The 24,128-nt window shown below is 38.7% G+C and overlaps 5 protein-coding genes across 8 annotated transcripts in view; 3 read left to right on the top strand and 2 right to left on the bottom strand.

Moving 5' to 3' along the window:
* The first annotated feature begins 3,516 nt into the window (after positions 1 to 3,516).
* Positions 3,517 to 5,880, top strand: obst-B (obstructor-B). The gene is made up of 5 exons (XM_065490211.1): positions 3,517 to 3,674; positions 4,058 to 4,357; positions 4,462 to 4,662; positions 4,755 to 4,950; positions 5,510 to 5,880. The coding sequence occupies exons 1-5, from the start codon at positions 3,647 to 3,649 to the stop codon at positions 5,676 to 5,678; spliced, it is 894 nt and encodes a 297-aa protein (XP_065346283.1). The 5' UTR covers positions 3,517 to 3,646; the 3' UTR covers positions 5,679 to 5,880.
* Positions 5,881 to 7,194: 1,314 nt separating this feature from the next.
* obst-A (obstructor-A) lies at positions 7,195 to 9,626 on the top strand. Of its 2 annotated transcripts, none has more exons than XM_065489806.1 (5): positions 7,195 to 7,354; positions 8,067 to 8,267; positions 8,327 to 8,530; positions 8,588 to 8,798; positions 9,426 to 9,626. In XM_065489806.1, exons 1-5 carry the CDS (start codon positions 7,309 to 7,311, stop codon positions 9,532 to 9,534), a joined length of 771 nt encoding a protein of 256 aa, XP_065345878.1. In that variant the 5' UTR covers positions 7,195 to 7,308; the 3' UTR covers positions 9,535 to 9,626. The 2 variants fall into 2 exon arrangements, with proteins under 2 accessions (XP_065345878.1, XP_065345879.1); XM_065489807.1 differs by lacking the exon at positions 9,426 to 9,626 and adding an exon at positions 8,967 to 9,310.
* Positions 9,627 to 11,759: 2,133 nt separating this feature from the next.
* Positions 11,760 to 14,590, top strand: Peritrophin-A (Peritrophin A). Its single transcript, XM_065489447.1, has 5 exons — positions 11,760 to 11,919; positions 13,407 to 13,616; positions 13,725 to 13,916; positions 14,085 to 14,289; positions 14,352 to 14,590. Exons 1-5 carry the CDS (start codon positions 11,874 to 11,876, stop codon positions 14,368 to 14,370), a joined length of 672 nt encoding a protein of 223 aa, XP_065345519.1. The 5' UTR covers positions 11,760 to 11,873; the 3' UTR covers positions 14,371 to 14,590.
* Pbgs (Porphobilinogen synthase) lies at positions 14,445 to 17,326 on the bottom strand. Its single transcript, XM_065489445.1, has 8 exons — positions 17,105 to 17,326; positions 16,895 to 17,042; positions 16,729 to 16,827; positions 16,515 to 16,676; positions 16,268 to 16,459; positions 15,018 to 15,134; positions 14,862 to 14,961; positions 14,445 to 14,723 (listed from the first exon to the last, which is right to left on the bottom strand). The coding sequence occupies exons 1-8, from the start codon at positions 17,227 to 17,229 to the stop codon at positions 14,662 to 14,664; spliced, it is 1,005 nt and encodes a 334-aa protein (XP_065345517.1). The 5' UTR covers positions 17,230 to 17,326; the 3' UTR covers positions 14,445 to 14,661.
* Positions 17,327 to 19,872: 2,546 nt separating this feature from the next.
* SPR (Sex peptide receptor) overlaps positions 19,873 to 24,128 on the bottom strand; it is a 105,380-nt gene continuing 101,124 nt past the window's right edge. For all 3 annotated transcript variants that reach the window (XM_065488677.1, XM_065488678.1, XM_065488676.1), the window contains 2 exons: positions 23,274 to 23,600; positions 19,873 to 22,019 (listed from right to left, as the gene is read on the bottom strand). In XM_065488677.1, the coding sequence (XP_065344749.1) occupies positions 21,467 to 22,019; positions 23,274 to 23,600 (880 nt within the window). In that variant the 3' untranslated portion in view covers positions 19,873 to 21,466. The remainder of the gene's footprint in view (positions 22,020 to 23,273; positions 23,601 to 24,128) is intronic.

Raw genomic sequence — 24,128 nt, forward strand, 5'->3', positions numbered from 1 at the left:
GTGAAAGCGGCCGACGACGAGTTTTCCATGCAGATCGTTCATTCATTCATTGCCAAGTCGTCATTATGCTATATATACGCTCTTGAATTGGTTTGGGCGCGGTTTTCGCCTGTCTACCGAGAAATGGATAATGAGGAACGCTTACAAGGCTAGTTAGTGGCTTTGCCTGGAGGAATAAATGTTATGCATGTCAGTTGCTTTATTAAAAAAATCTTGAATGAGTATTTACAGTTAGATTTCACATTTTCTATTTTTTTTCTTTGAATAGCAGGTGTAAAATAAGCAAGTTAAAATAAAATTATAGTGTTTTAAGACGATTAATACAAAATGAAATAAGTGGAGCTTAACAGGCCAATAATTAAGAACAATAGCAACTAATTCTAAAATGTGCAATAATGAAACTAGGGCTCAGAAACAGCCAAATTCCTCGAAAAGCTATTTATTTTTTCACTTGATTCGATCCCTCTCGTCGCAATCTATCCAATGGTGTGCGAGTTTGAGGAAAAAATCCTTGAATTGTGAAATAAATCGTGACTTTACAATAAGGAGACAATTGATGCTCACTCAGAAATTTCAACTGCAACCTGGAAAAATATTTTAACTTTTTCCTAATTTTTAGATGGTTTTTCAAGTAAAATTATAAACATTTTTTAATAATTTACTGTAGAACTTAACTTTAATAGCGCGTTTTGAGAAAGTTGCTCGCCGTCGACCTTAAAGATATTTTTTGTTGGTGCAAAGTCAATGTTCGTTAGGCGTGAGTGAACATTTTCCATCCTTCTGTAGTATAAAACGGCGGTAATTTAGCCACTCTACTGAAGTGCAAGCCGCAGGAGGACCAATGGTAGTAAATGTCAAGCGAGTTGCCTCACACACCACCTGACTAGGTGAAATAACCGAACACACACGTTCATTGTGCAAACATCTTCAGTGAAATCCCCGAGATGTTTCACACGGATCGACGACGTTTCGAATTCAGCTCGGGCTCGATCTGATCCACGGCTGAAAAACTAACAGTAACAAGCGCGAGGTCGCAAAAGGTTATAATCACGCGTGTTTTTAGCCTTGGTCACCGGCGCGGCGCGCCGGACACTTTTTCATTCTGATCGGGTTTGTTTTTCCCTGGGCGCCGCGCCGCGCCGCGCCGCTTTTATGCCTTTAAACGCTGACATTGACTCCGCGCGCGGTGATCTCAATCTTCGTTGGCTTGCTTTAAACTGTTCTCAAACAGGATCTCTCAGGTTGCGAACGTGATATGGTTGCAACTTTTTCACGGGAATCCATGGGAAAATATGGCACATCACGAAAGAGATGCGCGCGGAATCGTTAATCCAATGACAGGCCGCTAATTGATAATGATCTTTAAAGTGATACAATGTACACACAACTCGAAAGATGTGCCGTGCTTAAAGAATTCAATGAGGAGGATGATGAAAAAATTAAGCATTAAATTCAGTTTGTAACTTTGTCGACGAGAGAGAGAGAGAGAGAGAGGTTAAATTCAAAATAAACCCGTTTCGCTGATGCTAATATTCTTGCTTCACGCATAACTTACTGTGAATATTGATTAATCATCCCCTCCATTTTCATACAGCAATGAAGAAAAGTTCAATATGACTTGAGGTTTTAAATTGGTTTTTTGTTCCGTTAAATGATTGACCGTCTCGCTCATTTCATATAATAAAGAGTTTGGTCCTTTAACCAGTTTTCCCGGCAAAAATAGATTAAAATTGTATTTTTATATGTTTTCTAGGAGCAATTTTACATTGTTAAAATGTAGATCATTTAATTTGTACAGTGTTGTTACCCTCTGGAATAAAAAATACTAATGGTTCAATGATTTAAAGCGATAAAATATTATACAGCGAAAATATTGATAGCTTTTTGAGAAGGAGAATTAAATTTTATAGCAAATCCACTTTTTTATGTTTGAAGTATATTTTTCCAGAAACATTGCTAAAAACACGCATCACCTTTCCTTGGTATGCTATCTAAAATGTATGAAAAAGCTAAAAATGTGCCCAGGTTGCCGTTTAAATATTTGAGAAAATCAACTCAAAAGCTTGCATACTCTTCAAGCACTGTCTCCTTATTATAAAATCACAATTCATATCATAATTTAGGGGAATTCAGCTTACAATTTGCATAGATCGTGACTGGAGGAATAAAAATCAAGCAAATAATCCATTTAATTTTTCAATAAATTCGCCAAAATGAGATATTTAACTATTCCTCGGTCCTGATTATATATAATTGCACATTGTAGAGGTAAACTGTTGCTAAATTTCACAAACAATAAACTCAATTAACTACTTTTCATAGTCAACAACGCAAAATGTTCTCAATTTTTGGTCTGTAAAGCACTACTTTAAGTCGCTTTCTGATCAAAAATCCTCGGAAAATATCTTTTTGGTAAAAAAAAACAGGTTTATATTATTAAGATCATTGGATCTGCTAAAGTTTCAAAGTTAAAACTGTAATATTATTGAGATTGTTTAAGGCAATTCAGTACAATTCAAATAGATTGTCTAATATATCAAGGTATATATTTAAATTTTCTTGATTTAAATCATAAATCAGTCCCTTAGTGCAACGGATTTATTTAAAACTGATGAATTGAGCAAATTGTTAAGCTGGTTTTATTTCATTTCAAGTTAAACACGTTTAATCAATTTTATTTTCATCCTAAACAAACGAGAAAATTATACAAAAAGACAGCATGATAAATCGATTTGAGAGCTGCTCTGAAATGTTACAAGAGCTAATTTTTCCATTTAAAATATCATCATTTCAGGGCGTTGGTCAGCAAACAAGCGTCATTACTCTTGTTAATGGATAAATGAGTTAACGGCGGAAAGAAGTGTAAGAAATGAGCCGGCATTTATCCAGCTTATCGGCGGTGGTCGTTCGATTCGATCGCTCCGAACTTTCCCCACATACCTGAGTCTGCGGTGTAAAACGAATGCAGTCAGTCAGCCGGCTAGCGACAATAAAGTGTGCGGCTTTCTTTCTTTCTCGCCGCTCTTTCATATATATATCAAATCAAAGAGCCGATCAGTTACCACGAAAATTCCATCTAGACGAAATAATGAGTGCGAAATTTCAGCGCCCGTTCATTATATACACATATTTCCTGCTCTCGCGAGACGCTAATTTATTCCGGTCACACCTCGAGTTGGGAGCGAATTGAAAGGGAAAGTGAAAGAGCACCTTTTTAGCCCGTGGCCTTTCGAATAATATTCCATAACACACTCGTCTTACCACTTGCAGCTTTTAACTGCTGGACACATCCAAAAATGTTTCCTTCTATTTTAAACAGTTGAGTAACTGGATTTACACAACAACTGCTTTTTTCATAATCACGATGATTTTCCGTGCTAAGCGTAAGTTAAGCCGTTTATTTTAATAGATAAAAATGGATCTCTTCCGTCAGCGAGCGTGACATTGCCCTGAGACAAATCCGCAACTCGTGTTATTAGTTAATGACCCTGGCTGTAGTTTGAGGAAAGCGAGCTAGAGTGCCGAGAGTTAAGGTGACAATATGGTTGGCTGGTGCAATGAAATGATTTCTCCTCCTGCCCGAAGTAAAAGCAGATCGAACAAGGTCGATTAACGATCAGTGTTCAGTGTTCTCCTCTCTCTCAGGATGGCTGCACCTAGATTGTTTTTGCTCTGTGAGTACCGACCCATACTTGAATTTGCCACTTTTTCTCTACCAAATTAAGCATTTTCTGTACAATTTTCTTCGCTCCCGTTGCATCCTTTTTAGATTTGTTTGATTTAGTTGCAATAAAAGACATATTATAAACTTTCATTAAAATTTATAATGACAGACATTTTGTGGAAAAGGAAGTATTTAAGTCTTTCATCCCATCCGATGAAAGCTAGTCTATTCTATTGAAAGTAGAGAGTTTTATAATTTGGGCACATATATATCCTAATAGCCTTCGGTCCGGACGTAAAAAATCTAACCGCAGGCAAAAGGTCTTCCGCTATCAAAAGAATATCCAATTTCACTAAGCGATTTGTTACAAATTTTCGGAAATGTGAATTGCAGTATGCCTTTTGGTGGCTTTTGCGGCGGCCCTGCCCCAGAGAAAGAACCAGCCAGGATCAAGGTCGAAGGCACCTCCGCCCAAGGCGCAGCAGGAGGACGATGAACAGTTTTCGGACGAGTGTCCCGAGCCGAACGGCTATTTCGCCGATGCTGAACAGTGCGACAAGTACTACGCGTGCACGGAGGGTGTGATCGAAGAGCGTCTCTGCCCTGACGGCATGGTCTTCAACGACTTCAGCTCGCAGCACGAAAAGTGCGATCTTCCCTTCGGAATCGACTGCTCCCAGAGGCCCAAATTGCGTAAGTTCATAATTATCTAATTTAATTTATAATAATTATTGTACATTATTTTAAACAATTTTTAGTTTCCAATGGAAATCATAGCAATAATTTTTAATTTGCAGAGACTCCTCAGCCGAGCACCCACTGTCCCCGCAAACACGGATACTTTGCCCACGCAGACCCCAAAATTTGCGACAAGTTCTACTACTGCGTCGACGGCATGTTCAACGCAATCACCTGCCCTGATGGTCTTGTCTACAGCGCCAAGACCGGCATCTGCACCTGGCCCGATGAGGCTCAGAAGAAGCACTGCTCCTCTGAAGGTTTGCTTCCAAATATTCTATTTTACACCATGCAAAAATGAGAAAAAAATCCCAAAAATCTAAAAATATATTCAACTCTTATTTTGCTGCAGATGTGTTCAATTTCTCGTGCCCCAAAACGAACCAGACTGGAATGGCGATTCACCCCAGGTACGCTGACCCTGAAGACTGCCAGTTTTTCTACGTGTGCATCAACGGAGAAACTCCACGCAGGAACGGCTGCATGCTAGGAAAGGTCTTCAATGACGCCACCAAGTCTTGCGACTCGGTCAAGAATGTTCCTGAATGGTAATATTTTAATTTAAATTAACACATAAATAAATGCTTTAAATTTTGGGCTGAGTATTTTTGACTTGTAGATTAAAAGGTTATTGAAATTAAAATAGTCTAAGAGCAGCCCTGAGTGTCAGAAAAAAATTAATTGAATTATAGAAAAAAATGGACAGTTGTCAATTCAGGACCACAATTTTATTCTTAATCCGGATTTTCCTGTCCCCAAAAATATCTGCCTGGTGCCACCCATCTCTTGGTACAAAGGGCAGCTGCCGTTTTAAACAATTAAATTAATACAATTTATTTTTCTTTTAATATTTATAGTATTTTGGGAACCCGTTACCCTCAATGTACAATTTTAAAATTTGAAGTGTTCGTTTGAGCCCTGTTCTCGTTAAAAATAACTAAGCCTGGCACAAGTGCGATTTTTCGCGTCTTAGATTTTCTCGGAAACAAAACTTTTCCGGCCCGTTGAGTGAACTTGGTAGCTGTCGATTTCACCTCAAAATCAATAAGATATGCACAGATATTAAAAAACGGTTGAACTCACGAAACATTTCATTTTGTCGAGCAGCAAGGACTGGTACAAGGGCGTCCTGACCGATGCGGAGTTGGAGCGTCTCGACAAGCCCAAACCCAAGCCCAAGACCCCAAGCGAGTCAGCCACCACCGCCCCACACAGGAGCAGACGTCCTTCCCAGAAGGCCAAGCCTGCGGTTAGCCAAGAGGAGGACGAGGCTTGAGCTTAGACGCTATCTTAATTAATGTTTTAATTTAATAATCGCGCGCCTTTTGTATTTGAAAATATGGTTTTCACGAACGTGTATGCTCTCTGCATTACGCAGATCTCCTAAGATATAAAGTAAATGAGGATGAATTGATTATGCAGCCATGTTGGATGGATATTTAAAAAGTGATTGAAATAAAACTATTGTGTAGTAAGAACGATCGTTTTATTTGTTAGTGCGGCCATTTTTTTTAAAATATATATCCATAAAAAACAGGTTTTCGTTCAGAGTCTTATATAAGAGCACTACGTTGTAAAAAATAGCTTTGCATTGGGATTGTTCTGGAAGTATTTAAATTGTTGTTTGGAAAAGATTTAATAGATTGATCACTTAGTAATTATGATATATAAATTAAAACTTGCCTCGACAACACTTGCATATTATTAATTAAGTGATGCATGACATTTTAGTGTTCTTGGTGTCCTCTAAGACAGCCAAAAGTATTTAAAATTCAGTTGCAAATATTAAGTCCATTAACACAAAATTAAAAAGTCCCATGCAATTTATGATAATTTTATTTTAAATCAGACGTGTCATCGTATAAAAATAAATCTTTTGGAAAGTGTCAGATGCTTTTAGGCTGCAGTGTGGCAAGTGTTTAGTGTAATGGTAAATTTTGCGTCTATTTTATTCATGAGTTTCAGCGAGTTGTTCGCTAACACTACAAATTAATGCCTATAGTTTCTCTTTAGTGTGATTTTCCTGATTTTTAAATATTTATAAGTATACTAAGACAATTGTTTTATAGAAATAAACCAGAATGAATTTAATTTAAGTGCAAATACAGAAATAATCGAATAAATTGTATTCCATTGTCTTCACATATACTAGAAAAGAACAATCAAACTCTGTGTCAAGGCACAGAGCAAATATAATTCTCCTTATTTGACTTAATTTGCTGTGCATTCTTTGAGGTTATATTTACAATAATAATGTATTTGAAATTGTGGCTTCATCCAGACAGCAATTTTACTATCCATTGATTCAGTCACCAACTCATTCAAATTATTCGTAACGCAGAGGAAAATATTTCCGTCTTGCAGACTTCTTGTTATTAATTGAATAATTTCCTGATTGTAACCACACGGTGCCAAGTTATTCAAGTTAATAAACTTTTTATATATTATATTAACATTAGAGCGTTTTTCTCAGAACCGTGTTCTACATGGAATAAAGGTGGCATTTGGCAAGGTACGCAATGAAAAAACAAGTGGAATTTATGCAGCCGGACGTGGATTGATCTGCAGCTCGCGGATAAAATACATAAAAGTGGCCTAGATAGGTGCGGCGTCGATCAGGCAGAAAAAGAGTTCAATTGGCGTGCTGCGGCAGACGCTGGAAATGCAACCTCGCTATGGCTGACTTTGGGCTGGGTGACAATAATACGCTCGATATATACGCCATCCTACCACCGCGTGTCTAATCTACATATTATAGGCGCGTACACACGAGGAGCCGCGTGTGGTGAGAGTGATCGCGCGAGTGCCACCGCATCACGGCTGCAGAGAGAAAGTGCAGGAGAAAGGGGAAGAGTTAAGGGCTCGCGTGGACCCGCCGTACGCTCAGTTTGCCTCCAGACACCACCATGGCAAAGTGTCTGCTCCTCGTGGCCTCGCTCGTCGCTGCCTCATGTAAGTTTACTTTTAACTTTAACAAAAACTCTTCAACGCTAAAATACTTCAAAGCTCATGGAAAGGCTTAAGGAATAACTGTGCTTTATATTTCAATTTATGATTGCTATACTTATTGAATATAGTTAATGAATTTTTGCAAATAACATTTAATTGTAAGTTACGATCAAATATCTTCGGAATTGTTACATAAGCATTTATACATCCATGACGAAAATGAAAAGCTTAACTGGAATTAGTGCAATCATTAAACTAACTAAAATAACGGTACGATTAATAATCGATTTACAATATTCCAATAACAGTTAGCTTGCAATTTTTGGTTGGCCTTTAATAAAGATGTAGGGACCTACCGCAGATTATACTGCGCAGTGTGCATAATCAGGCAGCTTTTGCTTTCATTTTGTCGCTCGGGGCCGGTCACAAAACCTGATTTGCTGCGTCTTACGATTCTCGGGTCGCAAGTAGCGAAAGTTTTTTATTTGAAAGTTATTTAATGCAAGACGAAAATAACCTCGGGGGTTCCAAACGAGAGAAAGTGACTTTGGAAGCACTTTGGACCGAACCGCTTCCCACAAGCGGGAAGAACATTGACCTTTTGTGAGACACACGCAATTACATTTTGCAACGGAGCCACTTTTCTTAATAGGCTGGCTTTAAAGCAACTATCATTTCATAATTAAATTAATCTAAACTTTTATTCACTTTATAGGTGCGGCCGACTTCAGGTGTCCTGACAAGAAATACGCTCAGTACGAAGACGAAAGGCAGTGCGACAAATATTACGAATGCGAAGATGGAGTCGCCACAGAAAAACTCTGCCCTGACGGCTTGGTATTCGACGTCACCATCAGGAAGCTGAACAAGTGCGACCTGCCCTTCACAATTGACTGCGGAGACAGGACCGAGCTGCGTAAGTCCTGAAAACTAGCCCCCAATAATGAATTTGTTTTCATTTAACGCTTATTGCAGAGCCTGCTCGTGGCAATGAAAAGTGCCCCCGCCGCAACGGCTACTTCGCCCACCCTGACGCGTCTGTCTGCAACATTTACTACAACTGCATCGATGGAGACCCTATTGAGAGCCACTGCTCGTCCGGTCTCATTTTCGACGAGTACAACGGTGTCTGCGCTTGGCCCAAGGCTGAGGACAAGGCCACCTGCGGCAAGAAAGCCAGTAAGTCTTCCCACCCGATAAAAATACAATCTTAAAACATATTAATTTCTTTTTCAGTCCTTCAGGATGGATTCTCCTGCCCCAAGGAGGAGCAGTTGGACGCCAACGGCCGCGCTGCTGACCACCCCAAGTACGCCCACCCCGAGGACTGCCAGAAGTTCTACGTGTGCCTGAACGGAGAAACCCCTCGCGAGCAGGGATGCTCCCTGGGAGAGGTCTACAACGAGGAGAAGCAACTTTGCGACGATCCCGAGAACGTTCCCGGATGGTGAGTTGCTTTTTTCTCTCGCATGTTCGGTAGAGGATTAATACTGACCCTGATTTGTTCCACTTTGTCACGTTCATTGGTTTTGACACCTGTTCATTCGTCCATAACATTTACATTTCTTGTTGCATGGCATGTTTCTAAAAACTGCACTGTTTCTTGTTTGTGCAGTGAGGATTGGTATAAGGACCGCCCTGAGGTGGCCAACCTCAAGAAGGGAGGCAATAACGAGCAGTTCGTCAGTGGAAGCCCCAAGAGGAAGAATTAATCTGCCTCCCGCAGCCACCAGCCTAGTCCCCCTTAACGATCTTTTTTTTATGTAACAAAGCCAACAAAGAGCTCCATGAAATTGGGCTGCTGTACAAACTGTAAACCCATTTTCAAATATCAAAAATTGTGTTGCGATTCTCGATTAATGTCGTTCTTGCCTGCGAACATAGTTTATTTTTTTTGCTTTTGACACCGGCAAACTAAGAATGGAGTGTGAATTGAATAAAATTTCATGTTCCAAATAATTCTCTGTGGTATTTGATTTGTTCCGAAAATATCTAACCTTGAAATCTCTTCTAATCGTCATTACTAATTATCTTATTAACAACTAAAATCATAACTCAAATAAATATTTTTTAGCGAGGACTGGTACAAAGATCACCCGAAATTCAAGGACTTGTATGACGATGAAGATGGTGACGGCAAGAAGGACTTCGGAAAGCTCAAAAAGTTCAGGAATAGCTACTGAAAATTTGATTTACTTTGCGCAAGATAATTAGTTTAAGCAGTATAATGTAAGAAACACAAGTCAAATAAAAAAGCTCGTTATTTTGTACTTGATTTTTTGAGTTTGTAATTGCTCCACTTGTCTGGCCAAATTTTTTGCAAAGATTTATGCATGAATGAGAATCTGGAAAGCCTTGAAATTTTATCGAGTCCAAAGAAAGTAAACCGCCGTGTTTTTTTACCATATATGAAAAATATTCAGAAAAGGTCAACGATTTTCTAATGTCTTCTCAATAAGAAGGCGCGTGGAAGCGTTTTTTCTTTGCAGTGGGAGAAAGAAAATCTACGTGAGAAAAGCCCATGTTTTTACATTCAAAGCTCAATGATGCGAAAATTGTTTTCCTCCCGCGACAAGCGCATAAAAAACCAGGCTGAATGAAAGTCGGCTGGGCGAAAAGTGCGACGAGAGAGTATTTTGCCAGCTAATGTACCCACTCGTTTATATTATGCTCAAGTTTTTTGCCAGCGTAAAAAGCTTTCACTTAATCAGAGCGAGTCAATAACCACGTGATCTATTGATCCAGGCCAGCTCATTTTCTCGGGTTGTCACTCGAAATTGTTTAATAGCACGCTGTTAAATTATTACGGCAATTTCCATTCGGTAAACAAGCGAGGGTTGCAATAAGCGCTTTGCAAAATGTGTAAATAATTGACAAACCTTGCCGCTTACTTTGTCCATTCATGCATTACGACTGTTTGCTTCATTTATTCTGCGAGAGTAAAATTAATTAGTTTGAAAGCTTTCGTGAAAGGTGCTTGTATGCGGTAACACACATTTGTGCAAAAATCCGCCAACGAATTTAATGTAGAAAATGAGTCATGCTCAACTTTTAGTTCAACGCCCTATCGACTGTCTCGTAATCAAGTTTCAAGTTTCGAATTTCATTCAATATCACTCACGCGAACCAAGTGAGCACGTACGTTGATCCTTATTCACATTTGAATTTTATACTATGCAGCATGCACAAGAATGTAAATGTGCAAGCGCAGTGATTTTAACGCCCGAAGAAAGCACTATATTACCATAAAAATTGTTGTAGAATAGATAGAATGGAGCTGAATGCAATTAATTGGATTTCGTGCCATAATATAAACCAATAAACTTTCCTATTCATGATAAGTGCAGTTTAAACAAATTTGTTAATTGCGAGAGAGTTGTTGTTGTTCGTTATTATTTTGCATTCTCGGATTTCTATTAGTTTGACAAAATATTAATTTAATTAAGCAAACCCATAATCAAAGTTTTACAATAATCAAATCTCTAAGATTGCTCCCAGCTAAACATTTACATCACTTTTGAAATTCGACTTCGCTGAATAAGTTTAAATCACTTCATTGTCAGACAGTCAGGGTAAAAACAGGAATCACAATTTTAGACTAAAACCCTCAACGTCCTCACAAGCACAATATAAAACGAAATGACAAAAATTAGCAATAGTTAAACAAATTTGATAATTACAATAATTCATTTCAATGGTGCGGAAAGTGAGGAAAATAAAATTCGGCCACATTTCACTACCCTTTCAAATATTTATTACTTGGATAGAAAAATTGGAAAGAGGGTGACGCACAATTTAAAAAATTAACTCTCCATTCACACGAAACCGCAGCAGACAAATTGTCTTTCCTGTTTCCTTTCTTTTTCCATCCATACCATTTTTTGCAGAAATTAGAATCTATCCATATCTCGGAAAATTTCTTTTAATCATTTTTATCTTCCTACATCAAGTTGAAAACCACATAACGTTCACCAGTGGTAAACTAATTCGTGCTTTCGATCCTAACAAAACATTTCACATCAACACGCCCAGCCACACTTTTTCCTGTCACATTTTACTTCTTTCTTCTTTTTATTTTTTTCCCCGAATCCAACACAGCGGCGACCAGACAACAATTGGCTTGAAAAGTGAGTCAGAAACGTGCAGCAAGCCAGGCAGTCTGACTTGCCGTGTTCAATCCATAAATGGCCTACAATGTATTTGGCACGTGTTACGTAAGTATCGAGATTAGGGCAGGCTCCAGAGCCGGCCACGGTCTGTCTCGGTGTAATTACCACGGCGAATATGTGTACGACACACGACGGCGTTAGGAAACTTACTTGCCTGAGCGCGCGGCACGCATTAAAAATACTTTCACGTCTGTAGGGCTAGTAAAGGAGGCAGTCAGCTCCTTTGAGAAAATGTGTATAATATCGATGTTTGTATGCTGGAATAAAGAGGTAGAGGGCCCCATGGGTTATAAGGGGAAGGGAGACTCCTCGGCAGGACTTGGGCCGTAGTCTCAGTCCATTGTTGCTCGACCATGGCGATCCACGTCGTGCTGGCCACGCTCCTCGCTGCCACCTCCGGTGAGTACCCAACCACCCTATAGCTTCGTCATAAATAAGGGTGAATTCGACAGGGCGCCACGCAAATATTTTCGGTCTTTAGCCGTGGCTATGCACCGCGCGGTCGGCTGTTATTTAACCAGAGAAACCGCACGCTACACGCGCTCATTTAATTGCCGCGCGCCGTATTAATGAGACCCGCACGCATTCCGTATCACTTTTCCTTTCACTGAGAGCTGCGTGCGTCTGTCAAGTTTGTCTGATTTTCTCTCGTCAGAATTAATCGAGCATTTCCGGGCATCGTCAAAGGGTCGTGCTGGACCGCTTCTAAAAATCAGTACCTGCGTTCCAGGAAGTTAAATCATTAGCAAGGCCGTGGCGACATGGTGAGTCAAGGAAGCTTTGCGAAATTGATTATTTCGTGACTTTGGCAAGGATTGGGTAAAAAAACGCACGATAGTCATGAGAAGTTGATAAATTTCGCACGAGGAAAACACAGTGACTTCTTAATGGTTACTTAATATCAACAATTCCCTGAAGTTCTTAATAACTTCCAATTCGCTTGCAAGAAACTGGACAAGAAATTAATTTCCCTGGCTCATTAAACACACGTTAATTTCTTAAGATTATTCGTCCTTTGAGAATGTTGCATAGAGAGTATATTTAGAAACTGCATTTTTCCCACTAAGAAGTGAACTTGGCACAATCAGGTTTGGTCGCTGCAATTAAATGCGTGTCCTTGCACCGACGCTAAAATGTGCATTTGGCACGCGGAATAATTGCTCGTGAGAAAACGCACAGGTGCACAGCGTTTCTCAATAAACTCGAACGCGTATTGTCGATTTTAACGCGGCAGCCGCCGCCGTTGCCGCCGAGAGAGCACGTAAATGAAATATTCTTTCTTTTTCGGCCTTGGAAATGTAACGGCCACACCCGATCGACCGACTGACTGAAATTGAATAAAATCCCTTCACTGCTGCTGATTCGCTTGTTCGTTCACTCGTTATGTTAGTCAGAATTATATTTCGATGCCGCGCGCGCTGCCGATCACGCTTGACAGATCAACCTGATTTCCTTCAGCAATAAACTACCGACAACCCTGCTTCACATATATGAGTTCCTCTAATTAATATGTATACGCGTGTGTGCACATGTTCGAGAGAGTGTCGATCGGCAAAGTGATTGGTGCGCGGCGGGAAGTCTATGTCCCTACTGAACAGATATAATCAAGCTTTCTCGCAATTCCATCAATCGAAATGTAAAGCGACATTGTTCTGCACTAGAAAGTCAATTAATATATTCTGTAGGATCAAAATTTACAGCCGATACAAAAGCAGTCAGCAAAAATTAATTATTAATTGTTTAATGCAGTGTAAAGAGAAAAATATTACAAAGATTACTTAAATAATCTACTTATAGAATGATTTCAATTATTATTCCATTTAATTTATAAAAAGGAATGAAAAATAAAACAGTATTTAAAAACTTGGATGTTTTTTTAAATCCAGTTCTCGGAGCCCCCACGGCCGACTGCCCAGAGCCCTACGGCGTGCAGACCTACGCCCACCCTGAGTACTGCGACCACTTCTTCAAGTGCACCAATGGCACCCTGACCCTCGAGCAGTGCGAAAATGGACTCCTGTACGACGGAAAGGGCAATGTTCACGAGCACTGCAACTACCACTGGGCCGTTGAATGTGGCACCAGGAAGGCTGAATGTAAGTTGAGAGATATTTTGTGTTCCTAAAATTAAAACTATAAAAAATCCAGTTTAAAAACACTCTTTTAGTTTTTTTTCTTTTGCTTAAAATTTTGCTTCTCTGCAGTGGTTCCCATCAACGCTCCCGGCTGCGAGTTCGCTTTCGGAATCTACCCCAACGCTCCCTGCAGTACCACATACAACAAGTGCGCGTTCGGTGTTCCCCATGAAGCCCACTGCGAGGCTGGCCTCGCTTACGACGACAGGACTCACTCCTGCAACTGGCCCGATCTGCTTCTTGATGTTTGCAACCCCGAAGGTGATACTAAAATTACAAAAATGAGGTTTTTATTATGAATAAAATTTCCAGTATAGGATAATTCACCCAAACGGAAGTTACTTGATAATTATTTTGAAAAATTTGATTATTTTAATCTCAAACCTAAATAAAAAAAGGACCAACTAACAAAAATATCTCATGTTGCAGCTGTTGTTGGATTCAAGTGCCCTGAGAAGGTCGACCCTAAATCTGTTTCTGCCAAATTCAACCCCTACCCCCGTTTCAACATTGGCGAGTGCGGCCGTCTCGTGACCTGCGTCAACGGATACCCCAGAATTGTTTCTTGCGGAGAAGGAAAGGTGGTCAACGACGAGTCTCTCACTTGTGATGAACCCGAGTATTCTGCCAGATGGTGAGAGTATAATTACTATTTAATTGGAAGTTCCTCTAAACCCTTTCTGTTTTCTATTGCAGTGCCAACTACTTCCACTAAAAGTGTAGCGCACCAGAAGGAGGATGATACTCATAGTTGAATTTTTATATATAAAAATCATTACACGCCAAGAGTTTTTGCTAAAATAAATGTCTATATTCTCCCAGAAAAAAAAGAATGACACGTGACATCGAGTGCAATTTTAGAGAAGCAAAAACAAGTACAATACCATGAACTGTCAACAAGATATAAAATACAAGATTGTAACAACACCATCAAACCAACCCATTTGTTTCTAGAATCCTCTCTTCAGTCCGACACGTTAAAATGCCCAAAAACAGCAAAACATTTTTAAGCTTCTTTGATCCATTTCAGTACTTGAGGCGTGAAGTAAGAAATTATCACGTCAGCACCTGAACAAAAAATAAAACAAATATGCGTGAGAATCGCGTCACTCCAGCGAGTGTTTCAAAATGACAAAAACTAAATAAATCGTGATGTTAGGCTCATTGTGAGCTAGAATGAGGAAAATTATTAATTTTGACACTCACCAGCACGCCTCATCGACAGCAAAGTCTCCTCGACAGCTGGCCGCAGTTGAAAAACACCGTTGTTGGCCGCGTGAATGATCATTGCAAACTCGCCTGATACCTAAAGAGCAAAATAATCAAATTGGCAACAATATCAAAGCAAATAATCATCATTGCCTGGTAAACAAAGAGGGGATATTCCGGGTGCTTATCCTTAGTCTGCCTCATAATGTCCAAGTAAGGCAAGCCAGGTTTCACCATCAGCATGTCGCAGCCTTCCTCCACATCTCGGAGCTGAAACAACCAATTGAGTTTACTTTAACAAAGGCTGACAATTTCTATTAAGCATGGGAACACGAGAATTGAATTTTAAATCACTTTACAACAATTCTGTGGCCATTAATTCTGAAAACAGACTGTTGAAAATTAAAAAATTAAACTTGAAACAGCAAAATTTTATTTTATAAATTTTGATTAGTGTATTTTTTCAGTTTTTTTTTATAATAAATTATGATAATTTGGCATTACACTATCTCATTTTTTACAGCAGCTGTTCGAGCAGCAGAAAATTAAGCTAAGCTGCAGGGCACTTTAAATCCTGGGCAAATGGAAAGAATTGATTGCACTCAAATGTCAATGTCAAGCACAAATCAAGAATAAGATAATAGGCAACGTCATCACCCACTCCGTGAGGAAACAACTCCTTGCATGTTCACAAGTTCGAAAATATCACCCATCTTTTGTAGCTGACGCGAGGGTTTAAAATTAGCTGCCTATCCTGACAAGTGTTTGTTACATTAGTTGAAAGTATATTTCCTCATCATGCGTTTGAATGCATCTTTCATTTTCCTGCTTTTAGAAGGGGAAATCTTACAACAAAATAAATCCAAATAGGGAATTTTGAAAAATGATAAACTAACTCTACCTATTAATAAATATAGCAGATTGGCAATTATAAAAGTTGATTAATCTTTGCCCAGCATTTCATGCGAGCGATTTGCCTAAGGTTATCATGAAAGTCATCTGGTAAATCCAACTAACTTTTTAAAAAGCGTCAACGAAAACGAACATTCTATAAATTAAATACTAACCAGGGTTGCAAAAAACGGATTTTTTTCAATTTTAACCAGTTTCTTTTAGGCAATGTTTGCACATCAGTTTTTGATAATTTTCAAATTATTAGCTCATGACCTTGACTTGAAAAATTGTCAGAGATAAATTCTTGGAGACATTGAGGCAGCGAAAGTCAATTAAAAAGAATAAATGTGAACAATTTTGACAACTCCAACCACAAATTTAGGGTTTTCGTGGGAAATAGGGAATAAATTCATTTCTTGCAAATGAAACTGGTTAAAATTGAGCGATAAAAACCAGTAGTGAAAAAACTGGTTGGTAAGCAAGTGTAACCCTGATACCAACGAACTTACTGTTGCTCTGGCAGCCAAGCCTGCACTTCCAGGGGGCAGCTGATAGCCTTTCCTGTCGCCCTTGCCAGGCGCTGATTTTGCTGCATCTCTGAAGGGTCCATACATCACGGAGGCGAACTTGGCAGCGTAGGACAAGACAGACACCCTGGATCCGAGACCAGCCTTTGTCAAACCCTCCTTAATAGCCCCGATCTGGAATGGTTTGCTTTAATTCAATGCCCGAGAGAAAACAAGAAGTGCAGCATACTCGTCCGTCCATCATGTCCGAGGGGGCGACAATGTGGGCACCAGCCTTGGCGTAGTTTACAGCTTGACGGGCGATTCGCTCGATGCTGGCTTGGTTGTCCAGATAACCATCCGCACCGAGGATTCCACAATGTCCGTGATCTGTGTAAGCGCACAAGCATACCTAATGGATGAGAAAATTTTATGTGTTGCACGGCTGTTCATTGTTCACTTACATCACATGCGATAAGAAGGTCGGGAAACCATTCCCTCAACTTTGGGATGACCCTCATGACTGGATTGTCACTGGAGTCGGCATGGGTTGCTAAACCATCCTTTAAAATGAAAACAATATCTTAAATCAAGAGAATGCAGAGGCGAAACCAAACGTTCATGTCATACTTTGGCAAGATTCTGAGCCACGCCGAAAAGAAGAACGGATTTCAAGCCGTCGTCCACGATGGGCTGGAGGGCCTCCTTCAGCTTATTGACTCCGTACCGATAATTTCCGGGCATGCTGGTGATTTCCTGCACGTCATCATCTCCATCGCTGCGGAAAGGTCATTAACTTTAATTTAAAAACCAAAGCAGTTTTAGGGTCAAAGATCTTACATGATAAAAATCGGGAACATCAGGTTCTCCGGCCGGACGGTCGTGTTGGGACACTGCCATGTCCGCAGCACAGGATGGTGGTATCCACTGTGCAGAACATTTTTAGCCGAAGGTCTGTGTTCCATGGTAAAGAAACGTGAAAACGAGAAGACGGTTCTTCAAACTCTTCTAGTCTTCTGGTAGTGTGTTGCTTTCTTTCTGCTTGCTGTGTTTGGGTTGCTTTTGTTCGAGGTTTGGGTTTGGGCTCCTGCCGGCACTGCCAGCTGCCAACCTAGCCGGCGATAAAAGGGGCGCGGCCTTTGAAGTGTTGCCAACAGAAAAATAAAGAAAAGAACGAAAAAGTGAGGTCATTGGCTTCTTCTTAACCCTTTTGTTTTCGTTTGGTCCTAGGCAATGTGTGGAATCAGTGCGAATTGCCACGGTACCGCTAATAATAATAATAATAATATGATAATTAATTATTAATAATTTAGTTCCATTCCTGAAACTGATTCATGCTGGCCCCGCTTTTAACAGAAAGACGTTTTTGAGGAGAATTATTTTAATAATTTGTTTTAGATAATTAACTAACTAGATTTATAAATTTGACTAATTCTTGACAAACTTTCGTCCAAAATGAATACCCTACATGATAATTATCATTTTAATAAAATAAATTAATGATAAACAAATCTTGTGTAATCCATTTTTAATTTTGTATTTTTTCTCATTCAACATTTTTTGGTAGAGAGATCACAGCAAAAATGAGGGAAAAATTATTTAAAATTTTAAAATCAATAGCTTATCAGTTTATAGTAGAGCGTATTCAAGAAAGGTTTTTCTGTTCCTGTCCTGACCTGTTCCGGGAAAAAAATTTCCTGTCCTGTCCTGTTCCTGTTCCAAAATTGGATTTCCGGTCCTGTCCTGTTCCTGTTTTTTCCTGTTTTTTTTTTTCTAAAATTTAATTCAAATATACAAAATGGTCTTCTAATTCTTCCATATTAATATTTTTTGTTTGCTTTCAATTATTTGAAACTTCCATTTGACAGATTTTCTAAGTGTTTAAATTTTGATAGAGTATATAATTTCTAATTCATCTAATTCCCCTTTATGAACAAAACGGAAAAAATAATATTCACCCCGCACAGAATTTAGTATCCAACAAAAAGTGCTTAAAACGAAAAAGAATTGCAGAAAAACCCTAAAATAATGTTATTTTTTGATACAGTTGATTGTTTCCATAAAACGCTTGTTTTTTTCGAACACCACTGACTATAATTAAAGAGTTGTGCATTTTAATTAAAGCTCTAGAGCAAAATTGTAAACGTCGTCATAATTTTTAGGTTTTTTGGAAAAATATTTATAGTTGAGCAGTTATTTGCGAGATTGGAGGTCGATTGGACGCGATTTTTCAGCGTTGAAATTTTTAGATGCCTGTCATATTTGCTCAAAGTGCTTGTTAATAGATGGCGAAATTCCACATTTAAAGCTCGGGAATGGGGGCGTTCCTTATTTTTTCGGTATCTAAAATTACCCAAAAAACGAATTCAGTTAATGAATTCTAAACTGCAACTCTTGACTGCGTTGAGTTATCACCTTGAAACTTTTACTGCCCAACCTAGTTTTTGATCCTGAACAACTTTTGCATTTACAAAAAATTCGCAGGTCGAAGGTCAAGGTCACCTTTTGTGACCTTTTTTTGAAAATTCAAAATTAAGGGATGATAGCCCCCTACGATTTTTTGGGGTTCAGGGCTGAAATGTTGCCCGTGAAATTCTGCACAAGCACACCAAGTTTCATAGGTGCAATCGCGATACTTTTGCTGCAATTCGAATTTGAAGTTTGAAAAACTGCTCGAGGCCGCTTGACCGCGCGTGGACTTTGAGCGGCGAGTTCGCCTCTCGTTCGTAAAGTTGATGTTTTTCACATTTCACTTGCTTAGAAACACCAGGAGGGCCTAGGGTAGACCAAGGAAGTTTCAAATCGACCTTCAGGGTCCGTCCCTGACGTGACCCTGAGATTACAAATTTCCAATTTCATCGAACTTGGTGTCTTTTTATAGGTTTTCACCGATGTACAGCTCAAATAATACAGCCAAAACTGTCGAATGACAATCCTGAAACCGGTTCTTGAAATAATTGTGGTAGCAATTAATCCAGACGTGATGTGAGAAATGCTCAAAATTTTGAAATCTTAATTTATTAAAAGATTCTTCTGTTTTGTACACATGAAGTTCATATTGAGTGTTAAAATTTAACGATCGTTTTTTTACAAAGTTGAAAAATTTATTTAGCCCAGTAAAAAATAATTCACATTTTTAAAAATCTTTACTTAAAAAACGAAGGAAACAAAAAAAAATAAATTTTAAAAGTAGCGTTTTCGCTATATCATTTAATAACATTTTTTCATAGCATTAAGCATAAGACCTTTATTATAAACACCAGCAACACATATTATGAACTTCATGTGTGCAAAATAGAAGTATCTTTTCATAAATTTAAGATTTCAAAATTTTGACAGAAAGTAAACATTGTAAGGCAGTATCAAAATGAAAAGTAATGCTGTCTATAAATGAGGTATTTTTGATATAAAATAGACCAAGAATGGAATTGTTTTGAAACAAACTTCTTGTCTTGTCCTGTTCCTGAAAAATATTTTCCTGTCCTGCCGGAATTCCAGGAAAAAGCAGGAATTCTTGTTTCCTGTTTCAGTTTCCTGTCTTGGAATACGCTCTAGTTTATAGAGTTTATATATCTTTGGATCTGCGATCGAAATGAAAGACAAATGAATATTCTTTTGCTCCACATTTATTTGAGACTAAATTGCGTACATCCCATTCACACCACCGGAAATTTAATTTTGAGATGATATTCATACATTGCATTTCACAAGCTATATTCCTCGGTAAAATAGTAAACGGACGAGAATAAAAAAGACCATCACGCACTCAAATGAACTTTGGAAATTAAATAATACTGTTCATTTTCCACTTGGCACTGTCAAACCCTAAAACATTAAAATTTGGAATCCACGAGCAACAATTAATTATACATGTTCATCATTTCTCGGTTGGAAACGGCACTGTTATTTTCAATGATTTTTATATGACATCAATAAAACAACGAGTTTCATGACAGAGATAACAGCGATTGAGAAATGCATAGGATGGAATTCCAGGTGCAAACATAAATTTAATTGGCAAATGGATGTTTACAAATAAGGGGCTCAGGCGTCTGTAAACACCCATTCGCGACGTTTTATTAAATCGATAGAAGAGGTTCTGAAAACAAAATAACACAGCTCCATTAAATAGATCTTTAACATTTTCAACACGCAATAGGATTTTTTCCCGTTTTTTGACAAGAATAAAACATTTAAGCAGATAATACAGGTGTGTATGCGTATTAATTTTTATTACCATCTTTTTTCTATGTGTTTAATTAACATCTAGCTGTGAGCAAATCACGTGTTTTCCAACTATTTAATTATATTGAGACATATTTATACACCCATTCAGATTTGTTTCAATTAGATGGCAAGTGCATGAATAGTTACAACATTAAACATATTCTGATCCCTCTGATTTTCTCAATTAAGATAAAAGGCCTGGAATTTCTCTTTCGACTCAGGTCGTTTAATGATAAATTGTTTGGACCAGCACCCAGTTTATCATACGTAGTATAAATAAAATCGTCGGCGTGTTTTAGTGAACACTCGTCGAATATGATAATTACATTCATTTGCAAGCGTATCATTCAGAGTTTTGTGCAATTGTGCGCAAAAATTCACGATTTCCGTGCACATGAGCAATCTTTGGTTTAAAAATCTGCAAAACTCAGCCTCCGAAATTTTCAACCTCGGTTCTTCACCGACTGATTTATTTTGGAAAAAATGAATAATGTTGAAGTTCTTCAAGAAAGATGCGTAGATGAGATGATTTTTTTGTCTAAATAAGAAACAATAAATATTCGTTCGAAGTTCTGAGATATTGGCCAAGACATTTATTTATTTTTAAATTTCTGTATATTTTGGTCAATTTATGAAGATGAGAGGTACGGAGCTTAAATTTGCAATTTTCATCATATGCAGTGGTCAAGATGAAACAATCAACATTTATTAAATATAGTAAAAAGCTACTTAAAAAAAACTTCAAGAGATTTAGCGGGTAAAATCTCATAGTTAAAAAATGTAAATTAATCGTGGTTTGGTTTTTGGTTAAATAATTACGAAAATTCCGAATTTGGTGCACCTTTCTCTACCGTTGTAAATTAAAATTATGATATAGCCTGCAGCATTTAAAATCCGTGCACCATCGCACCAGTCCTTGGAGAAAAATATGAGCACCATTCATTGTCGAGTTCACAAACTGCACACGCACAGAGTTTACAAGACGGTTTCGTTGGTGCACGCAGTCTTAGGCCCGTTGACGAGCGAGTACTTGGAAGTGCTGCCGTTTTTTCTGGAGCCGCCCCTCCGGCTAGCCGCGATGCCGGTGTTGGTCCTCTCGGCGGCGGTGGTGCCGCCGATGGCCGACGACCCGGTGCCCCTGATGAACAGCTCCTTGAAGGTCTCGCGGAACTGGCGTGACATGCCGCAGTAGATGGCGAAGTTGATCGGGTACGACACGATGATGAAGAAGTTGATGAACAGGATGAGGCCGTTGACCACCTCGTAGTTGAGGATCTCGGTCACGCCCGACGACACGATGTGCAGCACCGTGACCACGGCCAGCGGGATCTCGACCAGCAGGAACACGGTCACCACCACGATCAGCATCAGGGTGGTGCAGTTCGAGTCCCGCAGCCGCTTGCACTCGCTCTTGCGGTTCTCCTTGAACAGCCGCTCGCGCTTCTGCTGCGCCACGCGCATCGCCCGGAACAGCAGCACGTTCAGCAGCACCAGCGAAATGCACGGCAGCATGTGCACGAATATCACCCTGAAACACGAATTCAATTTTTATTTTCAGTGTTCTCTGTTTGTAATTAGCTGCTATACAATTATTTCAATTCCATGTAATGAGTAATGAGTCGCGTGTTCGCGTATAATATTAGGGTTAATGGGGTTAATGAGTCCTGTTCGCGGAATTTTCAGAAATACTAATTGCAAATGTATTCATAAAGAGCTTGGTCGGCAAATTAATTCACCAAATGCTTTTTGTCGAAAATGTGGTAATATTTGACATTTAAAATACAGCAGAACATTTAAAAGTGAATCTTTACAGGCCAACAATTAATTTGAATTGTTGACTGTGCTGGCAAGTAGTTCATTGAGTTAAAGAGGAATGATACTGCAAAAGCCTGGAAAATTGTTGTTGCCAATGCATAAACTCGTCCCTTAGGATTTAGTTAAAGCCTAAATTGACCTAAGGAGCACTGTAATTTTTTGAGAAAATTGGCTTGAAAGTTACCGTGCTTTTCAAATGGTAAGGGCTGTCTCCTTACTTGAAATCCGATGTAGGAAGGTCCTTTTTTATTATTGAAAATTGTTGAACTAATTGTTTATTGATCAATTGTTTATTGATCAATTGTTTATGGCATATTTAACAATTCAAATAATTTTCAATTGTTGCCCTGTATCATTCCACTTTAATTGTTTGTGAAATTTAGCAACAGCTTTTCTCTATAATGTGCAATAATGAAATTAGGACCGAGGAAATGTTGATTTTGCCAAATTTCTCGAAAAATGTATGATTATTTGCTTGATTTCGATCCTTCTTGTCGCGACGGTGTGCAAATTATGAGCCATATTTCCCTAAATTGAGAAATAAATCACAATTTCCAGTAAGGAAACAATGCCCGCCGCTTGATTTTAGCATGTTAACTTTTCAGCCGGTTTTCTCACAAATTTTAACAGCGACCTGAGAAGTTTTTAACTTTTTCCTAATATTTAGAAATTTTTTTAATTTAAGGTTAAAAGGATATTTTTACAAAACAGCAAGAAGCAAGTAGTCCTTGCCAAAGAAATATTAACTAAAATCGGGATTTTGTCCTGTGAGGACCGTAAATTTATTAATTTTGGAAGCTGATCCTATAGTGAAGATTTATTTCATATACATTTATTTTCATTAAATTTTTAAAATAAAACAGGGAAACTCCGCTTGCGAGGAATTTCTGTGTTATTTATTTATAAAAATTACAAATAAATAATACTTGTGCTAATGAGCATTAATATCCATTTGAGCAAATTATACCTGAAACCAAAGTAGGTAACATAGTAGGTGTCGATGGGTATGATGTGAGTGACGAGGTAGGAGTACTCCATGCTGCATCCCTGGACCGTCTCGCCGCGCCACTTGAAGTCGACGGACACGTAGTTTCTGTCAGCGAAGCGCGTCGCCTGGCTCAGGATGGCCAGCACCGTGATCCAGCCGATGCACTTCTTCACCCGTGACATGGTGCACCACGTGCGCGCAACCGGCGCGTGGCACACGTAGATGTAGCGCTGCACGGCCAGCGCCAGCGTGAACCAAATCGACGCCGTGTGGAACAGCGCAGGTATCACCTCGTTCATCGCGTACCTGAGACAAACGATTGCATAGGAAGAATTAATTTTCATAATTCTGATTAAGTTTGATTTGAAAATTCAATTACATAAAAAAAAGTAAATTTTTCTGATACACAATGAAACGAATGGAACTTTAAACTCGTAAGCGCAAAAGATCTGAACGTTTTTTCCTTTTCAAAAAGGTCTTCGGAAATCAAATTGTTTTATCAACCCATCTTGAATTTGAATTGATGATATCGATATCTTAAACAAATTTAATCACGATATATGCATAATACATTAATGATCCAACTAGCATAAACCACAATTAACCATTTACGTTGAGATTAGCAACATCCACTTATTTTTTAATCCAATAAAACTTTAAAAAGATCCAAAAATTTGCCAAAAAAAAAAACGTTTCTCTGGATGAATCTACAACTTGTTGAAGCTTCCAAAAATAAAAATGTTAAAAAATTGGTGAATTTATGTACAAGTTGTGGATTTATCCATCTAAACGTTCTTGCGAGTTTTAGGATCTTTTTAAATTGGTAGATTCGAA

This window comes from Cloeon dipterum, chromosome 4 (assembly GCF_949628265.1).
Source record: "Cloeon dipterum chromosome 4, ieCloDipt1.1, whole genome shotgun sequence".
In the NCBI taxonomy this organism is placed as follows: domain Eukaryota; kingdom Metazoa; phylum Arthropoda; class Insecta; order Ephemeroptera; family Baetidae; genus Cloeon; species Cloeon dipterum.

Excerpts from the sequence above, each read along its gene's own strand:
- Pbgs (XM_065489445.1), bottom strand. The coding sequence starts at position 17,229 with ATGGAACACAGACCTTCGGCTAAAAATGTTCTGCACAGTGGATACCAC. Across the intron at positions 16,828-16,894 it reads TGGCTCAGAATCTTGCCAAA|GATGGTTTAGCAACCCATGC; the intron begins GTATGACATGAA and ends TTCATTTTAAAG. Across the intron at positions 16,677-16,728 it reads ACCTTCTTATCGCATGTGAT|GTATGCTTGTGCGCTTACAC; the intron begins GTAAGTGAACAA and ends CTCATCCATTAG.
- obst-A (XM_065489806.1), top strand. The coding sequence starts at position 7,309 with ATGGCAAAGTGTCTGCTCCTCGTGGCCTCGCTCGTCGCTGCCTCAT. Across the intron at positions 8,268-8,326 it reads CGGAGACAGGACCGAGCTGC|AGCCTGCTCGTGGCAATGAA; the intron begins GTAAGTCCTGAA and ends CGCTTATTGCAG. Across the intron at positions 8,531-8,587 it reads CACCTGCGGCAAGAAAGCCA|TCCTTCAGGATGGATTCTCC; the intron begins GTAAGTCTTCCC and ends TTTCTTTTTCAG.
- Peritrophin-A (XM_065489447.1), top strand. The coding sequence starts at position 11,874 with ATGGCGATCCACGTCGTGCTGGCCACGCTCCTCGCTGCCACCTCCG. Across the intron at positions 11,920-13,406 it reads GCTCCTCGCTGCCACCTCCG|TTCTCGGAGCCCCCACGGCC; the intron begins GTGAGTACCCAA and ends TTTTAAATCCAG. Across the intron at positions 13,917-14,084 it reads TGATGTTTGCAACCCCGAAG|CTGTTGTTGGATTCAAGTGC; the intron begins GTGATACTAAAA and ends CTCATGTTGCAG.
- obst-B (XM_065490211.1), top strand. The coding sequence starts at position 3,647 with ATGGCTGCACCTAGATTGTTTTTGCTCT. Across the intron at positions 3,675-4,057 it reads ACCTAGATTGTTTTTGCTCT|TATGCCTTTTGGTGGCTTTT; the intron begins GTGAGTACCGAC and ends TGTGAATTGCAG. Across the intron at positions 4,663-4,754 it reads GAAGCACTGCTCCTCTGAAG|ATGTGTTCAATTTCTCGTGC; the intron begins GTTTGCTTCCAA and ends ATTTTGCTGCAG.